This window comes from Priapulus caudatus, unplaced genomic scaffold, assembly GCF_000485595.1.
Source record: "Priapulus caudatus unplaced genomic scaffold, Priapulus_caudatus-5.0.1 Scaffold806, whole genome shotgun sequence".
Classification (NCBI taxonomy): domain Eukaryota; kingdom Metazoa; phylum Priapulida; class Priapulimorpha; order Priapulimorphida; family Priapulidae; genus Priapulus; species Priapulus caudatus.
In genome coordinates this window covers 114,259-128,829 of record NW_014577867.1, presented here as the reverse complement: position 1 = coordinate 128,829, position 14,571 = coordinate 114,259, and the positions used below count along the sequence as shown (strand labels likewise).

The window sequence follows — 14,571 nt, the reverse complement described above, 5'->3', positions numbered from 1 at the left end:
TCCATCCATCCATCCATCCATCCATCCATCCATCCATCCATCCATCCATCCATCCATCCATCTATCTAACTCACTCCCATCTCCTTCCATCTCTCTCGATATCACTTGCTTAGACACACACTCTTCTTTTCTTTCCATCTCTCATCATGCAAGCACTGCACCAGTTGGCGTCGCGTGAGTTTAGTGGGATGTCAGAATTCCGTTGTGTGTGTGTGTGTGTGTGTCTGATGCTGGGTCATGAAGTACTCCAAGATAAATATTGTGGTAGCAGAATCTATGGCTCGTTGTGTTGTGCTAGCGGTTGGCCAGACTGCGCGCACATAGATTGCTGCGTGTTTAGTTTTAATAGATATTACCTTTTTAATGGGCCTCGTGGTGTGGATTCGATTTTTTTCGGCGCTTCGACATCAGTAATCTACACAAGAGAACTCAAACTGCGTCGTCGGGGCAACTGAATAGCAGCCACGCACAAAAGCAAGCCGTGTTGACGGTTCATCTCAACGCCACTCTGGAAATTGATTTTATATATCGCGCTATTGCCTAACAAACGCTTCATCATCCGTGTCCGAGGATGAGCTCAACTAGCTTAGCTCTAGCGTGCTCGTCTCGCGCTGTTATCGGAGCGCCTCGTGGATAGGGCTTCAGGGCTTCAGTGCGCGTGCGGAGGAGATGCTGCTGTTGTTCGGTCACCTTCTCGCGTCGTTCAATGCCCGCGGCGGCGCGGCAATCTCTTTTTTTCGCGCTCGCTTCACTTTATATGTTAAGCACGTAAATTCGTTCGAATTCAATTTGCGGCGCGTCGGGAATTGATATCGTCATACGTACGCACATGCATCACATCCCCCCCCTCCTTCTCCCCTCGCTCGCGTGATCGAGCGAGACCGCGAGTGGATGATCCGCGTGCGTGCGTGCGTACGTGTGTGTGTGTGTGCGTGTGTGTGCGTGTGTGGGCGTGTGTGTGCGCGCGCGTGCGTGCGTGCGCGTGCGTGTGTGCGTGCGCGTGCGTGCGTGCGCGTGCGTGCGTGCGTGTGCGCGTGCGTGTGTGCGTGTGCGTGCGTGCGTGCGCGTGCGTGCGTGTGCGCGTGCGTGTGTGCGTGTGCGTGTGTGTGTGTTCGATATGGTAAGCTGTGACGTACGTGGCATGCTGCGCTGGCGCTGATGCGTGCGTGCGTGTGCGCGTGCGTGTGTGCGTGTGCGTGTGTGTGTGTTCGATATGGTAAGCTGTGACGTACGTGGCATGCTGCGCTGGCGCTGACCCCTCTGCGTTCGACATTTGGGGCGACTCGTGTGTCGCGTGTGAGCCGGCCTGATGAGCACGTCACCGGATATTCTAGTCACTTAATCACTTAGACCGATAGCGAGAAATTTTTACTCGTAATCTTTGCGGATTTCGTGTTCTTCATCTGCAGTATTAGCACTCTTAGCGCCTCCGTTGAAAGTGTGCGCGTGCGTGCGTGTGTGTACGCGTGCCTTCGTGTGTGTGCGCGCGCGTACCTGCGCGTGTGTGTGCGCGCGTACCTGCGTGTGTGCGCGTGTGCGCTCGTGCTGTACGTTTGTAACTGCAGGTAGCGTATGCGATGTTCACACCCGTTAGTGTATATAGGACAGACAGTGTCGCATCGTGAACGCGCCCGGTAGCATCTCATTGCTTAGCGACGATCTCCCGCATCCTCGCAGAGCACCCCCCCCCCCCCCGTGCAGCTGCCGTGTAGCAGCTGTGAATTCCGTGTAATTCCCTCCACCGCCGGGGGTGAGCGTGCTTCACGCGCGCACCACGCGAAGACTCGCGCGCGAGCGTAGATGTCGAGCAAAACAATAGCGCGTCTGTTTGCAGCTACCATACGTAGCTGTGATTAGAGGGGATGTTCGCAGAGGATTAGACGCTTATCTGCTGCCGTCTTGCCGTCTGTAACGGTCCGCGACGCACTGGCTGCTGTTTACATGTGTGGTCGGCTGCTACAATGTGATGGCGCGCCGCAGAAAGGGAGAAATCCGACTGCAATTCTGTGGCCTAAATCTTTTTAAAACATCGCGTTTCCGTGCGACCATCATCGCATTAACGGCACGCGCACGCAACCACACAGGCACGTGTATGTACACACGCACACACAAAACACTGGCCGCGGCCGTGTAAAGATCTTTCTCATGGTAATCGATGCTTCGCAATGACCCAGATCGATTTAACGTACATCGAATTGTTGGCGGAAATTAACGTGAAATTTTCGGTTTGTGCTCGTTTTCCTAGTCGGCGAGTCACAAGGGCTGCGCGTCTGTGTAGCGCTGCCGCTGACGGGCTCCCGATTAGAGCTGACATCGGCAGCTGGGAGTGCTCGGCTATTCACGTCAAGGACTCTCGCCTGAGCCAACCCGCACACGCGTGTAATTGCTCTGTCCTAGCTTCCAACGCTGTCCGTGCGCCAGCCTGATGCACATGCACTGCCGCGTTGTATGAGAATGTGACAGCTGTCGCGTCCGAGGATGTATTAATGCGTGTTTACACGCGATGTTTGCAGTGGGTTACCTGCCTGACGTTACCGTGATGCATGTATGAGCCACGCGCGCGTTTAATTAAATCTTAAACCCTAGTTAATTACGAATTGAAATCGCCTTCTTAGTGATTAAGCCTTTATTTACGCACGGACCGGCCCTGACATGTTACGTCGATGAAAAAATCTCGTTTCAGAATAATAATTTTCATAATTAAATGAGCAGTTATAAAATCATGGCTCGTTTTCAAGGATTTCTTTTCGAAATAAAATTACTCCTTGTGGTAGCGGTGAATAATAGGTTCTGCTGTAGGAAATATGATAATATGCACCCATCATACGTCATATAGAGGCATTGTAACATTTTGTGTACATACTCCAGTCTTGCAAACTTCATTATGTCGAATTTGCATTAGCCACTTTTGAATATCTCAAACATGAGACAATTGCTAGCAAATTCTGGCTTCCACGCCAGTGTTTACCAAGCAAATCAAGTCGGCTAGCAATTACTAGCATCGTGAATGGTATTAGTGTATACCTTGTGCTCGTATAGTGTGCGTTTCTAAACAATGCACTCGTACGCGTACGTATATTCTGGCCCCCCTTGTCTCTCAGGAATCCAGTTGGGTTGGCAGAGACCCAATGCATCGTAAGTCAGTGATCGATGTTGACAGAAAGCATTTAGGATGGCGCATTACTGTCGCTACTACTGGTGATGGCGCATCTGTTAAAGCCTTCAATGTCGTCATTCACCTGTGCTAGTAGATCGCGTTCTTTCCGCTCCTTCGAGCTCATAGTTAGCCAGAGTTCCTTTATATAGTTTAAGATGGTGAACAACAGTAGAGGGCGTCCATAGGCGGCAGGCCTGAATAAGCACCGAACAGAAATTAATTAAAAATACTCACACTGTTACTTCGCTTACACAACATACACTTTATTCATGTTAAATAGCTACAGATTCATGCTCTATGCTCCGCTCGAAGCTTTTGCCAGCTCTATGATTTGAATTTCTGCAAAGTTGTCTGAACACATTTCAAACACAAAAAGGACCAACCTGTCACTGTGGCTACGCCACCTGACGGAATGTCACGAATACACAACAACACAATTTTACTTCTAATGCTTTCTAGACGTCCACGAGGCATCTAACTTGCGTGCATAATGCAAATTATTGCACTCTAGTGCCCAAAAAGGCCTTTTCTAGAGACGAAATAGTGCAACGAACTGTGAACTATTTGCGGAGGCTTACTGTTGTATGCCTCCTATAGTGCCCATGCAGGTTGTGTGCTACTGACGTTAATAGGATGTTACGTAGGCCAGCTGCCGTTGACGGTTGGGACCACGCATCGTGCTGACACCTACTAACGTGCACAGAGAGATGCATGGGAACCACGCACGTCGGCGCACACTAGAGCGCCTGTCCCTAAAATCAGCGTCGTCGAAACGGCGTTCGTTTCGAGTCGCCCGTGAGCATTAATTTGCGAACAGACGAACCTGTTTTATTATGCGTACACTTACTACCTATACGTTCTTAGTTGCGCTCGCGGGGCAATGGCGGGGGGGGGGAGAGGCACGCTGTTGTGCATCCACGCTTGTAAGTAGAAAATTGATATGTTTAGCAGTGTTCGTTGTACTAACAGAATAAACTGGCTGGCAAACATGCGATACAGGGAAACCCTGTTCTGCCTAATACCCGCCAAATGAGTTTTTTACTGTTGAACAACAAACTCGGCGAGGAAAAACTTAATTGCATCGCCAAACAAGCCGTCATTTCAGATGGAGAAACTCGTCTTTGTATCCGTGCAAAACAGCGCGATGATTATCATGATGAGCGATAGATTGAAAAACGCGAGGGATGCATTATAAGTGCTGCGTGCGTCGTAAAGCAGCCGTCTACCGGCGTTATACCTTAAACAGGAAATTGCGGTATTAGGGGATAATGTTCTCCCCCTCAGCGTGGGGACTGTAGTGATGCAGCGTAGTGTTTGGGTGGGTGTGGTTGTGGGGTGGTTGAGGGACGCGCTGTGATGGCGGCCAGTGTAGGGGGGGGGGCTGATTGAGAGATGTGCCGAAATGGCGGCGAGTGCAAGGGGAGGGAGCCCGGTTGAGGGATGTCACACGGTGGCTGCGTGGTACTGTAGGATGTCACACGGTGGCTGCGTGGTACTGTAGAATGTCACACGGTGGCTGCGTGGTACTGTAGGATGTCACACGGTGGCTGCGTGGTACTGTAGAATGTCACACGGTGGCTGCGTGGTACTGTAGGATGTCACACGGTGGCTGCGTGGTACTGTCGGGTATTGTCACACTCAACAAATATATAAGCGTTGCCACCATACCCGCGTAATATCGGTATTCTCGTTTGTCACGACTGACATCAATATTTCGCTGCATGGAGACTAGAGAACGGGGAAAAGGTCAGCTTTTATACGTGCATTCAGAATATTGTTGACATTAATTAAACTGATATTTAATTAAATTGATGTAAATGAGCAGATGTGGTGTATTGACGAAGCGCGCGGCATATATATTGTACGTGCGATCGGTAGGTGTGCTTGCTACTGCGTACACCAGTAGCATGCTTGCAGGGACATATGTTACCACTTGACAGTAGAGCGGCTGCAGCTCTCTGTGATTATATACCCAGCTAGTCTGTGGGAGGAAGTTGTACGGGAACTAGCAACCGTCTGGAGTCTAGACGGATTATTGCGATTAATGGCGGTGGGCAGCTGCCCCTAGAGTTGGGCAGTAATAACACCACCATGCACATAAACAACAGATATGAAGCCTTGCTCGACAGGCATCATCTCGCTGTGCACACTAGCGATGGCGATTTTGACGTACATAATACCAAGAGCGTATAAAGAATATACGATATACCTTCTTTATACGCTCTTGATAATACATATCATCACGTTATAACTATACAGTGGACCACGCAGGCAATGGTGAAATTCATTCGTGCCATGAACGATCATTATTTTTGTTCAAACTGTAGTGGCGTAGATATCGAATTATTTATGTGCATACATTGCCAGTCCAAGTTACATGAGTGCTTGTTTTTCGCCAGAATTTTTCCTTAGTTAACACTGGAAAGCCTACTATATCGAGCTGAGCGCTATCTGCTGAGCGGGGGGTCGAGATCTTGTACATGCACACATGTATATAGCATGCGTAAGAGGAAGTGTTTCTACTGGCGTCAACAAACATGAACACGTGACACGCAAGAGGAGGCTGCTTGTGGGGGGGGGGCAAGCCTTATTTTCGGCCGCGTCCGTCTTCGGTTCATGTAGGTCACAGCATAAGTGACAGAGTGGTCGGTAAGGCGATACGTTTGGACATGCATTAGTGGGTCATAGTGACCACCAACTACCACCAGTAACCGATCGCAGGGCGGCTAATGGAGAAGAAGACGCGAAGAGCACAAACATGGCGACTGCTTAGGTGTCACCAAGAATCTATCGGCCTCGCGTCAACATATCATTTCTGTGCATTGGTGTATATTCGACACGCGTGTGTCGAAGGCCGTGTAGAAATTCACGCCAGAAGCACGCGAATGTTATGATTCCTATTCTGGCCCTCCGGTATGCTGACTATGTAATAATAACGGCCCGCGCAAATCTTCATGGCCACGTGCTGGTTATGTAGCAGTACATTTCTGCATCACAACACTGTGGCATAAACATATAACATTTTTGAGTAGGTCCGTCATGGTCAGATGTATTAGAAACTCTGTAGAGCGGGAACGGGTGGGTGCGGATATAGTAGGGTAAATGGTCACTTCATATTCTAGCTATACAAACTTATTTTGACGCATACCCGCACGAGAAATGCCGACGTATGAATAGTCTACACTCGTACGATGTGTTTCGGCCATGTCTTTAGCGAGATAAGGTTCAGTATTATTGATAGTTTCGTACGCGTATCTATCTATTATTTAATCTCCCTCATCCGTTTGTATTGTTATTATCCATAGACCAGCGTAGCTGCGGTTTCTATGCGAGGCATTGCGCATATGCCCGTGATGGACCTGTCCCTAGTAATCAATCATAGCCTATAGAAATGAGATACTTGTACTACAGTCGTTATGCCGTGCAGGAGTATCACCGTGCGCGTGTATGTGCATGTATATCGTCATGATTGCTAAACCATTCTGTATAGTTTTATACCAGCACGGTCTCACTGATACCCCTGCCAGCCCTCTATAACAAACTGTGTGGGCGTGCGTGCGTGTGTGCGTGCGTGCGTGTCTCTCTCACGTGCTTAGGTTGTTACTCTGTTCTAGTTATCTTTATTTTATTTTTTTAAATAAATTCGGTAACCAGATGGTATGTAATCAGCAGTTTGACAAATTATGACACGCCCCAGGTAATTGCTCTATGTTGACACAATGTTTAATTTCCGACTACACTGAAGGGTGTCTGGGCGGTGGGGTGGAACTCGCCCTTATTATCGGTGAGTCATTCTTCAGAAAATGGTTGTATCAACACTCGCAAAGGTGAAAGTCCCAAGCAAATACATGACAGACTTTGCTAACTGGTGCCCAGCTACGAACGCCTCCGCTCCCGTGAAGTTTTTCGTTGCTAGGAGACTGATTGCAGTGGCAGAATTTCAAGTAGACATAACATATCCCCTTTAGATAACTAGAGGCGGGATTAAATTGAGTAATGTTTTGGCGAGCACTCTTAAAGCTAATGTAAACGGAGCGCGATAACACAAAGCACACCAGCAGCAGGTGACGGCAGTGCGTTCGTTTTGGCTTTATTATAACTGAAATACGTCCCAAATTGTTCCCGTGCGTCATATACCACACCACACCGCCGTACTAATTACCACACAACCATTACTCCGTGACACAACCGAATTCAAATACACGAGGTTGAGTTTGTGCAGCAAATCCATGCAGCGGCGGCAGTGAAGCAAATAAGGTCACGCATTGCATATGCGCACGTGCGTGTTATGTATATACGTACGTATACGATGCCAAACTTCGCGCAGTCGTGTTAGCGACTCTATGCACCTTGATATGTGATGGATTGCCGAATTCATAATACTTTGTGGTCCATACTTACGAAGGTATAGCGGAGTAAACTGGTTCTCACGTGACACGTGCTGCGTTTCCTTCGCGTTGCTAACCGGGGATTACTCAAGGTCTTTCACGATCACAACCATACGCCACAAAAACTTGTTGATTTCTATAACTGCGTAATGTAAGTCTGCGTGCTCGGGCTGTTTATTTTCAAACGTCACGCACGGTTTTCTGCGCGCGATCGCTCCTGTTTGCGGGGAAATAAAGCGAGCAAAGAACTGGCCGTTTTACCGTGCAGATATCGGTGTCGATTAAGGATAATATTGCAGAGTCGGGCTTAATATTGGTAATGCCTCTTTGAACAAAGGCTCCAGGTAGGGTACCTGGGAAGCTAGGCTTGTTCACAGGTAATGCAGTCGCGTTATATATCTATCTACTCACGCTCATCGTAACTAGATAGTTTTCACGTTTTTTGAATGAATGGAATGCGTTTCATTTGAACTGCGAAAAGTGGAAACGATGTGGGTTGGAACTAAACTGTCGATTAAGCTGGTTTTCCCTCTATTAAGTGAAATCGACGGGAGGAGCAGCGAGCTGGCAAATTACTCAATTACGCACTGATGCTAACTGGCAGGGCTTTATATTACGGGAAAAACGGCATTATCTTTTTATCTGCGAATCGATTGATAAATTTTATGGAAATGATGCGAAAGTGAATGAGCGAGCGCTGCAGTCATTCATGCCGATGTAGCGTGCGCGTGCGTGCGTGCGTGCATACGCGCGCGTGTGTGTGTGTGTGCGTGCGTGCGCCGTGCGTGCGTGCGTGCGTGCGTGCGTGCGTGCGTGGTGGTGGCGTCGGCGTGATCCAGGGCGTATTTGCAAACAAGACTAGCCTCCGCGCGGCTGTATGGCACACAACCATTATGCACGTCTGCGTTTTAGCAGGCGTTTAATTTGGTCACCATGGAAACAGCTCGTTCCCGTTCCCCCCAGTAGCATTGTTTTGGTACTTATTCATGCGCACATTGGTAAAGCGGTTTTTTTCGGGTGCATGTGCGCAATCGATTACTCCACCGGAGAGGCAAAAACCACGGCGGTCGGGGTGGAAACCGAGGGGGAGAGTTAATAAGGCAGGGGGGTGGTGGGGGTGTATACTATAGGCAGGGGGTTACCGTATTAAATTATCACGCAAAGAAAAAGCATCATATCGAAGTTTTAGGCAAAATTCCGCCTTCTAATTAGAGCTCCGTGGTATAGTCCTCCCCTTCCCATCTCCAGACTCCATCTCTCTGCGTGTGTCTCCCTCTTGCTCCTCTTCCTTTCTCCCCCTCCCCGATCATCGATATGCATTCCTGTACATCTGTGGGTGCCCGCGCGCCTTGCCGCCCGGAACATTCACTATGCATAGAATGGATCGGATCACTAGTTGCAATTTATTCCTGAGCACGAGCGTTATTCTTGGCGAAAATCCGGGCTAATTGAGTAGTTGGCGCTATGGTCACGTATACTGTGATTTACCTCCCGTGGCTATGTCTAAACTAGCACAAGCAAACACGGTGAATACCGGGGTGCAGTACCGTACGTGCGGTATACGATTATTGGATTTAAAAATAGTGGCTATGCAATGAGCTCTCGCCTAATTAACGGTGCGCGTGCGTGCGTGCGTTTTAGTGCTATTTGTGTTAGTAGAGAGGAACTATTACGTAGCATCAACAATAATATATCGCTATACTTGATATATGTGATATATGCGGCGATATATGTACTATTATCTAGTAGGACCTGTGACGAGGAGCAGTATGCGGTGGGTATATATGGGGTTGTTCATAGTATAGGTGCCTGCGAACGGAGGAGCAACAAGGATGGATAGAGAAGGGAAAGTGTAAATGTGTTCTATAGAGAAGGGAGTGGCTGAGAAAGTACTATATAATCCGCATAGCTCCTGTACTTTCTCACAGGAGAGCACTTCTCATACTTCTGTATAGGAAAGAGGACGCTGAATGCTGTTGCAAGCTAGAATCAAGGCACGGGGGTAGCGCGAGTTCTACATGCTACGCGATGATTTCTTCTTATTCGCCTTTCACATTTCTTCGAATGCAAACTCACTACTGGCGGCGCATCGAGGTTTACGACCCGCACCGACAATTTTCGCGCTCGTCACCATCCATTATCTCCGCCATTGCTCGCGTTTCTCCCCCGAATTTCACGCGCCTGTCAATTACCCCCGTGTTTATGGTCGGCAGCCAGGTGCGCCGCCCTGGTGGCGATGACAGATCGCTGGCGGACGTCCGCTGCGACAGACGTCGGCATTTAGCTGACTCGCAGCAGCGGTAGCATCCCGCGAGAAGCATCCCCCCTTGGGATGGCACTTCACTAGATTTTAAAACATCGCCAAAAAGCTTCGCGCAAAACACTTCGCAGACGTTTTCCACTCGCGGCGGAGTACCCCTGGGATGACCGAGCTTCGCGCGTTGGTTCGCGTTAGAGCGACGCGTGTGCTGTTCGGATCAGGGTAGTCTGGCCGTCTTGCTTGTCATTAGCTCACATTAAACCCCACGTGCGCGGCAAGCGGTGCAAGTGGCGCGATGTGCGGAAAGATGGTTGTAGGGGCTTGAGGATATCTGGGGAATGTTAATCATTGAAAGCTGCCTCCTCTTCGACTCTCTCTCTTCCCCCTCTCACTCGCCATCGCTTCCCAATTCGTTTTCTTTGGTGTATTATGTGCCGCGGCCTGCATGTGTTTTGCAAACATCATCGGCTGTTGAAAAACACAACGGCTTCAACGAAGTGCTGGCGGGAGCGATATGGTAGATAGCTGTAAGGATAGAGAAAGGTGCTGTGAAAAGATCGAGACGAAATTTTCCGTAAGATGAATGCTTTTACCTCACGAATGCTGCATTGCTGATAAGAAACCGTGAGGATGCGAAGCGCAGTTTTCAGAGTGGCTTTGCTCACACCGCACAACAGCGCGTATAGCTCCGTATATTGCAAGCCATCGCCGGATGTCTAAATATGCAAACAGTGTCGAACTCTAGCGCTGTGTGTGTTATGTACGCATTCACGAGCTGTTTGGTGAACGAATATACGCAAACCTCCCGACACAAAAGATCGACGGCGGGCCTCAAACTAAGCGACCCAACAAAAGGTGCGCGTGAATTCCCGGTAATTTGTAACCGTGGTGAATGAATGAATGCTGCTCTATGCGGGCCTACGTCGACGTCTATTTTAGCGCACCTGCATTTTCCAATTATCGGGGGGGCCTCAACTCTAGTGTGATACGCAGCGCGGTCTTGAAAAGTTTCGGTGTGTGTATGGTAAATAGGAGAGCGCTTTGCCGTGGTGACAGCGAGTACACAGCCGTGTCAATTTACATAACAAGCTAATAATCATGCTTATTTGCTGCCTCTTCCTGTGCATTACCGTGTTGTTGGTGTAGGTTGGCCACAGGAAACGTACGTGTATCGTAGACAATGCTGATATGGCTGATTGCATAGCGTGTGTGTATACCCTGTACGTGTAGCTCCACAGGCACTTGGAGCGTTTCAATACAATATAATGCTAAATAAATACGAAATTTATTTTCTACCAAAGTCTTAATGTTTCGCTACTCTCTTTCGCCTATTATTACCGACAATTTCCTGTAAATGCCGTGCAAATGCTCCTCTGCAACAACCATGTATACACCGCGCGCACGTTCTATATATATATGTGTGTCAGTGTGCGGCAGCGTGCGCGCGGTGTACATGTGTGTTGCAGAGGAGCATTTGCACGGCATTTACAGGAAATTTCGTATTTATTTAGCATTATATTTTATTGAAACGCTCCAAGTGCCTGTACGTGTAGCCCTTCCATGACGATCCTGTGCTGACGAGTTTTAATGTCGGCTAGGCGCGGTCAGACATTTAAACTCGTGGCACGCGTATTTGTGTTTATGGTGACAGGTCGAGGTTCTATGAATCTATTGGATGAGTTTTTTCTCGCACTATAAGCTTGTCGGCAGTCGAGACGCGTGTCGAGAGTTAGCGGCAAGTTGCGAGTTGGTTAGATAATCGTTAAATTAGCTTCTGTACACTGATTTCACCGTGAGAAATTGCGAAAGCTTCTTGCTCTGGTCTTGTCCTCATGTAACAACAACACGGCTACATGTATGTTGGTAGTCGTAGTAACAGTGGGTTATAATACATGTGTGTCGCGTACTTCGTGCACGTTGTATATATGTGTACAACGTGTTGCGTACTTGTCCCGAGCCTCATATATGAAATGCAATGCACGACTTTGGTACGTTTACGTCCGTAGTCCACATATTTGCTTTAGTAGTACTTGTCCTACAGGAGTGGGACAATATACGATACGATACGATATTTACGAATCATTTCACTCATGCGCAGTTGCTCGTCTGCTTATTGCATGCTGCCTGCTGGGCGATGACGCAGGTGTATGACGCAGAAGTGCTGTGTCACGTGCATCATGTGCGTTTCGGTTTCGGTTGAACCCGCACCGGCCCTTCGCGCCGCCGAGTTCTCGAATCCGGCTAGACGGGCTCACACGCTCTCCCGTAACGCGTTGTCTCTGCGCCCACCCCGAGCAAAGACGCTCGCGACAGTCTCGCCCGCGAAGCAGACGAAGATAATGATCACTTTCTCTGCTGGCATATCCTGACATTTTCATGGATCCGGTAAGGAGGGGTGGTGGCGGGGGGCATATGTCGGTGGGCGGAGGAGAGGCCGGCGGGCGCGTGGCTGTGTACAGGCCGGCGTGTCGACACGGTCTGCCGATAAACTACTCACACACAGTGCGCGAGTAATCTCGTGTGAGTGTAATCTCGCACTACACTCACCGCCGTGACGGTGCCTTCCTGGCCCCACTAATTGCCACTCCAATAGACAGACAGGTGGAGGTTTTTTTTAAATTTCCTGGTAGCCCAAGTTGCGTTTGCGATTAGACTCGCTTCGCGTGTAAGTTTGTTGTTGCTGTTGCTGCTCCTGCTGCTGCCGCCTTCTTCCGCCTGTCCCCGGGGTCTCAGGTGGGCCGCGGTGGCTGCACGAACCTATTGTCTGTGTTCGTGCTTTGTGTGATTGCATAAAATTCTTTATACGAAACCAGTTTTCTAGCCGATGATAACTTTATTTGCAGCGGTTCCTAGAAACCTTACACACTGTTTGGTTTAAATCTGTAGTCTTTTCGCTATTCATTCTCGGAGATATCCGGTAGACGGCTACTATATTGTCCGGTATAATGTAATACCGTTTGTATGTTGTCTCCGGGGTTGCCGATGATTCCATACTAAGTTATACAGTGACTTACGAGCACGTGGTGTGTAAGTGCGTCAAAAACTATCGTGTATATTTGCGTCAGACGTGACGGGGTACCGCTCCTTGATACAGACTTTATGAGTAATCCATGTTCTTTCTCACAATGTCTTGCCAAGGACGTTGAAACTCTCTTGTTGAAATTACGCGGGCAAAAAAACACGACTGACTAGGTGCACTCACTGTTCATAACTCGGGCTTATATGGTCAGGCTGAAAAAGATTGCGGTGCAGACCCATAAAGAAAGACATAGTTGCCATGTTTACCTACTAGCCGTATGCGAATATAATGCATGATTACACTGATCCAAGGGACTCGTTGTGACTATGTGCACTGCTCGTGCAAGGTTAGGAGCATGGACGCGGAATAAGTCTACTTGGGTGATAAGAAATACAACACGCAAAATTTGTCATCATTATAACGGCTATACGCGTGTTTCGACGTCGTATGTGGCTATTTTGGTCGGCGGATTTGATAAGATGATGCGGCTGAAGACCTGCCAGGTTGTTACTGATAATGTTAATAATCCTACACGCAATCCTGTTTTCCCTCCACGCGTCACCTCTGCCGGATGTATATGCACGAGAATAAGCATAGAAGCCAGCAGATGCAGTTTCCTAATCTGGCTTCGCTGTCTCCTAATGATGAATAGGAGATATGAGTCTTGCGAAATGCAGTGGAAACCTAACGAATTTGCTGGCCTGTATATGTATGGTGTTAACTCCAAGTAAGTGTAAACCCGAAAGTGTAAACAAAACTTGTCTTTTTTTGATTTTGCAGAAGATGTTAAAGAGTTCGTTGGAAATGGCACCGACCCTGATTACTTCAAAATACTGGAGCAAGATGGTGATAAGCTGCTAGTGGGCGCAAGGTGAGCTGTACTTCATGTTGTCAGATCATAGCATTACATCACATTCTCTCGCAGTCAAACGCTGTCGTTACTTACACGCGCATAAGTGTGCAAAAACAGGTTTTAATAATTCACACATTAATTCTATCCTCGCGCGTTCGTTCGCATTGAAACGAAATGTTGGAAATTATCGTTAATAAATTTTGCGATGTGTGAAAAACCCGAGTGAAGTATTTGTTGACGGCTCGAGATTACATATCGATCTCAGACCCGCATCTATAACAATACGCACCCACGGATTCATTGATATGGACGAGCGAAGAGATTTGCATGAATTAAAACTACGTTCATTGTGTATCTCACAGCCTCACATCGCTCGCCTGACGTGTGTCTGTACCAATCCACGGCCAACCGCATGCGTTGAAAAAAATGCATGCGCTGAATTAGCGAACACGTCCCCAGGGGCTTGTCTACGGGCGACTGGAATTAGTGCTGCTTGTCCGCCATGCGATATACGGCGTCCGTGTTTAAAGATTATTGGATTTATGCTAATGAAGCGATTGCCCGTGAAGCCACACCGGCGCGATGCGGTGCATGCGCCTGCCGACGCGCAGAGGCGCGTGGTGCTGCTGCTGCTGCTGCTGCTCGTTAGAAATCAACTAATGAAGTTGTGTTGTTGCCGTGTGAATGTTTAATGTTCGGTAGAAAGTTCTCCTGCGTCGTGCGCTCGTGCGTCGCCTCCTCTTTCTCCTCTCCCTCCTCCTCCCCCACATCCTCGTTTTCCTCCTCCTCTTCTGCCTCTTCCTCCTCTGCCGCCTCCTCTTCCTCCTACTCCTCCTCCGCCATCGCGTCCTCCTCCCCCTCCCCCCTCTTGCTCTTCCTCCTCCTCCCCCTCCC

At 48.7% G+C, this 14,571-nt stretch overlaps 1 protein-coding gene across 3 annotated transcripts in view; it reads left to right on the top strand.

The window, feature by feature from the left end:
- Positions 1–14,571, top strand: part of LOC106813663 (semaphorin-1A-like) — a 121,928-nt gene that overhangs the window by 15,035 nt on the left and 92,322 nt on the right. For all 3 annotated transcript variants that reach the window (XM_014817861.1, XM_014817860.1, XM_014817859.1), the window contains exon 3: positions 13,605–13,695. In XM_014817861.1, coding sequence (XP_014673347.1) covers positions 13,605–13,695 — 91 coding nt within the window. The remainder of the gene's footprint in view (positions 1–13,604; positions 13,696–14,571) is intronic.